General features: G+C 49.0%; 1 protein-coding gene across 2 annotated transcripts in view; it reads right to left on the reverse strand.

The window, feature by feature from the left end:
* Nucleotides 1-277: 277 nt before the first annotated feature.
* Nucleotides 278-6351, reverse strand: part of DGKG (diacylglycerol kinase gamma) — a 230942-nt gene continuing 224868 nt past the window's right edge. The window contains exons 23-24 of one of the 2 annotated variants that reach the window (XR_003006270.1): nt 1353-1497; nt 278-1250 (exon numbers count right to left, since the gene is read on the reverse strand). Coding sequence is in view for 1 of the 2 variants with exons in the window: in XM_024767827.1 (XP_024623595.1) it covers nt 1471-1497 (27 nt within the window). In the remaining variant the exon portion in view is untranslated. Of the gene's footprint in view, nt 1498-6351 lie in introns of both variants that reach the window. The other variant, XM_024767827.1, reaches the window with a different exon arrangement.

Below are 6351 nucleotides of genomic sequence, written 5' to 3' on the forward strand. Positions count from 1 at the left end.
ATTGTGACATAAAACGTTTAGCAGGTGCTTCTTTAATAGAATTTCTGGCTTCCTCTCCCCCTCCTTCAATCTCAGGAAAGTGGCAATAGAGTTTCCCTTCTTCCCTGTCTTGGCATATCAGTGGTACCCGGCTCCCCCAGCAGTGGGCAACTGTGGAGAGGCTACAGAATAGTCTAGAGAAACATGCACAGCTCCAGTGCTCTTGGCTGACCAGACAATCCTGATTTCTCAAGCCACGGCATGAAAAACAACCCACCAGGAGGTCAGAGGCCAGCCATCTGCTACCATTTTTATTTGCAGTAAACCACAGAGTCAGACATACACACACACCGTACGTTACAGAACAAGTCCACGGCACTCTAGGCAGGCAGACAGGCAGGCTGGAGCAGGCACCCACCATTACAGAACAACATATCTATGGGTGGGCGTGTGGGCAGTGGAGGTGGACGAGCCTGGAGGGAGGGATCTGGGCCCTGGCACTGTCTAGCTCGTTGCTGCCTCAGTCTCAGCTGGTAGAGTCTGCATTTAGGGGCTGCAGTTGAGGGGTGTTAGAACCTATAGCTTCATTCAACCTGAGCCCAGAGTCACCCCCAAACACGGAGGTTTGGCTAAGTTCCCTAAGAGGAAGCAGTGCTTTTCTGTTGGTGGAACTGAATTTTCTCCGAATACACTGGCAGTTAGAAAGGGTAAAAGAGGTCTGATACACAGAAGGGAAAAGGTTTACACTTCACCGATTGGGTATGTGTGTCTGTATTTGTGTGTGTGTGTGCGTAGATGTCTGTATACGTGGAGGGCTTATCAAAGAGTTTCCTTGTAGTGTTTCTTTTCCATGTTGGTCCCCCAAATCAGCTGATTTCTGAGCACTATCAATCCTCAAAAGGGAAGGAAAGTAGATTCTCGGCTGAGGGGCTAGGAGTAGCCCTCTGGGGTCAGCAGGGCTGAGGGGAGCCTTGGGGCCGGTGGAAGACCCACGAGAACAAGGATGGCAGCGTTTACTCCAGGTGAAGGCAAGTTTGGTGAAATGGGAAGGTCTTCAGAGCCCCCCTTGTGTGATAGATGGAGAAAGAGAGGTCCCAGAATGCTACAGGACATGTCCAAGGCCACATGGCTGAGACAGGACTGCAGCCCCCTCCCCGTGTTGCTCTTGTTTTCCAGGCAGGGTTTCTTCCTTCAAACCACCATAGCTTCCTTCCTCAGCAGCCTCGATGGAACATTTGCCAGATTTTTCCAAGATAGAAGGGTCTTGTTTTCTGCAGAGAGAGAAAAGCATCCATCAGAACCTCCTTAACAGGTGGTGGCTTCTTGGAATTATGGTTACTTGCTAACAATAATCCTTCCTCTGAGGTCTCTACCGAGCATTGAGGATGACGGTACAGAGTGGCACACAAGGTGACTTCTTCCCATTCTACAGGAGAGGGCAGCTGTGCTGTACGCTGGGTCAGCAACCTGCTGTCAGATCCTCTTCTCTCTTTAGTTGAATCTCCTGCCTCTTGCCATCTGGAGAAGGAAAAAAAAAAGATGCTGCAGGTTTTGAAATCTGCTTCCTTGTCAGGTGACCTGCCCGTTAGAGCACATGGCCTCTATCAAGACCAGAAGCTACCTTGGCAGGTTCAAATAGATCAAAAGGGGCACATTCTGGGGCACCAGGCCCTGTCCAAGCATTGACCTGGCCTGCTCCCTACCTAAGGGCCTGGGGAAATGGCTTTGGAGAGGAATTCTGTATATGGTGACGTAGGAACCAAGGCTGAATGACCACCACCTATTATTCAACGACCATCAGCAGAGCACAGACATTATGCCACGCGAGCTACCAACTTGGTGTGAAAGGTTGGACTCAACGATATCTAAGGAAGGGCTTTTCCAGCAAGAGGGGCCTATGATTCCACAACTCCCCGCTCAATGGACTTTTCAGATCAATTGAGATAGTCTATCAAATTGTGACTCCAGAAGGGTTATGCTTGTGGGATTTTGCTTATTTGTTCTCTTTTTGTTGATTTTAATAGAATTCAAACCCTCTTAACTGCCATGGCCTCTTGTCCTTTCTTGTTCCTGATTCTGTTGTTTTTACACTGAAACTAATATACTTATGGTCTAGGATGTTGAACTATGTCATTTTGGGTTAAACGTCCCAACAGTTCTGTCCCCACAAAGGTGCTTTACAGCTGAGATGTGACTCAAAAGGTAAAGAGGAAAAGGAGTGTAGTGTTGAACAGGGGGTAAGTGAGACACTGAGGACGAGAGAAGCTGTGAGACACTGAAATGCATCCTGAGACTGGGCTCTGGACTATGTCCTTTGATCTTTTAAGCACAGACTTGCCTGGAGATAACAAAGCAGGTAGGTATCTCCTATGATCCCTCTGACCCTCCAATTTCATGTAGAAACACTCTAAAAATAGAATCACGGGGGGAAAAATGAAGAGAAACATCATGAGGATAAAAGGAAGAAGCAAAAGTAGAAGCAGCGGACCCTGGGGGTGGGTGGAGGTTGAGAAAAGCAGAATGTGATGGGAAAAAGTGGAGAAAAATAAGAGAACTGCACTGAAGCATGTTAAGAGGTTAATGTACCTGCTTAGCAAATAGACATTATTTAATCACAAACTTCTTATTGATGAATACATGAATAGATGCATTAACCATCCTCTCTAGCCCCATTTTTTTTTTTTTTTTTTGTGATACGCAGGCCTCTCACTGCTGTGGCCTCTCCCGTTGCGGAACACAGGCTCTGGACGCGCAGGCCCAGCGGCCATGGCTCACGGGCCCAGCCGCTGCGTGGCATGTGGGATCTTCCCAGACCGGGGCACGAACCCGTGTCCCCTGCATCGGCAGGCAGACTCCCAATCACTGCGCCACCAGGGGAGTCCTCTAGCCCCATTTTACAGGTGGAAAACCTGAGATATAATTTGACTTGCCCAAGTCCCTGCTGCTAACTGGTGTCGGGGTAGGAAAGGGAGCTGGCCCACGAGAGGAGCAGTGCAGAGCTGAGCAGAGGTAGGAGAGCGCTCTTCCCCGCCTGAGGCTGCGTGGGGAGGAGATGCCCTTGGGTCGTGGCCTGTGAAGCTCTGAAGGAGACAGGCTGAGGCCCCGGCCTTCTCTGGCTTTGCCTCCGGCTAACCGGGCCTGGACGGCCTGGAGTAACTGAGGCAGCCCCGTGGAACGCGTTACTGCTGGAGGCCCTCCCCGTCCCTTTCTTTTCCTTGATGGCCACAGAAGAACCAAACCCTGACCTAAAATCTTCCCTCCTCCTCGTGGGAGCCATGTGAAACATCCACTGGATTTGGAGGTTGGGCTCCTGGCCCTCCCTTGCTTTCTCTGTCTCCTCTCGTGTCTCTGAGTCTCCAGAGTGCAGTTCCCAAAAGTTTCTCTCCTCCCTCAAGAACATGGAGGCTGGGCAAGGATGGGAGTTCTTCCCAAGCCATGTGGAGGCATAAGCAATTTCCTGCAGACGGCCTGCCTCTGGGGACATCTGACAGATTTCCATAAATCCCCTTATTTTCATCCCTTTGGGGGAAGACAGGAATTCCCATCTATTTTCTCTCCCTCTGCCCCAGACCCTGCTCAAAAACATCTCAGAAGGAACACTTGAGCTGGCATCCTTCGAGTCATCAAGAAGGCTTCCGTCCAGGGAGATCAGCTCGGTGCTTTGTGCCCACCTAGAGGGGTGGGACAGGGAGGGTGGGAGGGAGGGAGACGCAAGAGGGAAGAGATATGGGGATATATGTATAACTGATTCACTTTGTTATACAGTAGAAACTGTTATACAGTATAAAGCAGTTATACTCCAATAAAGATGTTAAAAAAAAAAAAAAAGCCTTCTGTCCTCCAATCCCATTTTATTTCTCTCTTTGCTCCTCTGTTGAGATCCCAAGCAGGATGGGCTTATCACGGAAAAGAGCCGAGGAAAGGGCAGCGGCCACTGGGAAGAGGACTCAACATATGCAAGTGAACTTTGTCTCTGTTACTCCCCCTCAGGAGACCGTGTCCATTTTGAGCACTGGGATACAGGATGGGACCCTGTGCTTCCTCTTCCCTGCTACCAAATGACTCACAAACAGCAGTATAGACAGGCCTCTGGTTCCGCAGACAGAGAAAAGGCAAGTCATGTTGCCCAGAGGAGGCAGCAGGGGTGTGCAGACCCGGCCCGCTGTCGTCTCCAGGAAGGCCTGTCAAGAGCTCTTCTCCAAGCCCCAGGGAGCTCATGTGTTTTCACGCCCATCAGTGGGTCCTGGGCTTCAGGGTGCCGGGGGTTAGGCTGGATGAAGGAGCTCAGAAGAGACTGTGTTCTTCAAAAGAGTGGGTGCTCCGGGAAGAAAACATGTTCCCACTAGCAGGAGGATGAAAACAATCTTCATTCCCGTCTTAGTCAACACCAACTCTCACTCCTCATGGCAGCAGTGTCAGGAAAGGAGAAGGTGGTACTTGGTCTTACGAGCCCCATGGTGTTGGGAGATGGTGTGGTGGGCTGGGGTGTTTAATGAGTCAGAGGTCTGCAGCAGTGCACTGGGGGTAGAGATGAGAGAGCGTTTCTTCCTGACGTTTGGGAAGTTGGATGGGTGCTCAGTTAGGTCCACCGGCCACAGGCTGGGAATCAGGCCTTGGGTGAATACCAGGCCTTGCTTTCCAGTTGTTGCTGCCACCTAGGCTGTTCTTAAATAATAACTCATTTCATTCATTGACTGAGATGGGCTGAATATTCTGAAACCTGCTGTCATTCATTTTACGGTCCTCCCTTTGGTTGGGCAGAGTCACTTTTGAAAGCAAGCCAACCAACCACCTTGCCCACTATCTTGTCCAGAACGTCTGCAGTCAGCCTGCCCTGACCCCAGAAGCCGAGCACAGAGCACGTGGAACGTTACCTGCTCCGCTTACACTTTGCCCATTGAAAATGATAGCTCGCCCTGCGAAGTGGGCCTCCCAGATGGTCTCTCGGGGCTTGACACAGCTCCAGTTCAGTTGCCCCAGCGGAGGGGGAGGGCCTGTCTGTACACCTCAGCAGCTGTCCGCTCCCCCAGTCTAGCTTCCTCGTCTTCATGCGGTGGGGGCAATAACCAGAACCGGGTTTTATATGGTTTTTAAACGAACCTGCAGATATGATGTTACTGTTTTATTTGTCCCAACTAGTACTGTGCCTAGTCTTCCTGTAACTCCTACTGTTGTTTTTTTGTTTTGTTTCGTTTTTTGCGGTACGCAGGCGTCTCTCTGTTGTGGCCTCTCCCTTTGTGGAACACAGGCTCCGGACACGCAGGCTCAGCGGCCATGGCTCACAGGCCCAGCCACTCCGCGGCATGTGGGATCTTCCTGGACCGGGGCACAAACCCGCGTCCCCTGCATCGGCAGGCGGACTCTCAACCACTGCGCCACCAGGGAAGCCCACTCCTACTGTTTTAAACAATATTTATTTCAAAAATAAGAACACGCATCCTTCAGGTACATTCAAGTGCTTTGCGTTTCCTCTCTGGCATCATCAGTGCTTATAACACTCCCCGATTTAGTGTCTTTTGAGAATGTAGTTAACATGCTGTTTACCTTTCTCTTTCCAGATCAATCAGGAATGTTTTGAATACAGCTAAGATCTTCCTTGGGTTCCACCCAAAACTTTCTCCTATCAGTGACACAGCAATGTCCTGGTTAACATCTACTTGTGACAACTGCATTCAGTCAGCTGAGAAATGACTGAGCTCAGATGCACAACACCCTCAAATCTTCCTTCAGCAACATGGATGATACACACAACGTTTAACACTTAAGAAGGGATCCCCCGTAATGATGTATATGTAATATTTTGGTGTGAGGTGTCATGACATCTATAATTTAAAGTATTCCAGTAGAAGAAAAGATGAAGCAAATATGGCAAAACGATAACAACTGTTGAATCTAAGTGATGGGTCTATGGGTTCTCATTATACGTATGGCTCTACTTTTCTGTATGTTTGAAAACTGTCATAATAGAAATTATTCCCAGATGGTCTAATTCCAGGAAGTATATGTAACTGGGGGTGGAAGCTCCAGGAGGCTGATGGGGTGGATGGGAGTGGGAATTGCTTAGTCCTCGTAAGTTTATGATCATTACCTTAATGCCTGGTGGTAGCAGTGTGATGACAGCAAACCCCACACAGCAATTCAATGACATCCTCTATCATTAACACCTTCCATGCACGGATGGTTCTCTAAGTTAAAAGCCAACCAACCAACCAAAAGTTCTCAATCTTTTCACCTCAAGGATGTTGGGGTGAGAGGAAATATCCACCAGGAAAATTTTTCTTTTCTTGAAGATCATGCCATTTTCTGGTAACCACTTGGTACCAGTTTTTTTTTTTTTTTTTTTTTTTTTTTTTAAAGGAAAACAAAAAAAAA

This window comes from Neophocaena asiaeorientalis, unplaced genomic scaffold (assembly GCF_003031525.2).
Source record: "Neophocaena asiaeorientalis asiaeorientalis breed wild unplaced genomic scaffold, Neophocaena_asiaeorientalis_V1.1 scaffold225, whole genome shotgun sequence".
NCBI classification, from domain to species: domain Eukaryota; kingdom Metazoa; phylum Chordata; class Mammalia; order Artiodactyla; family Phocoenidae; genus Neophocaena; species Neophocaena asiaeorientalis.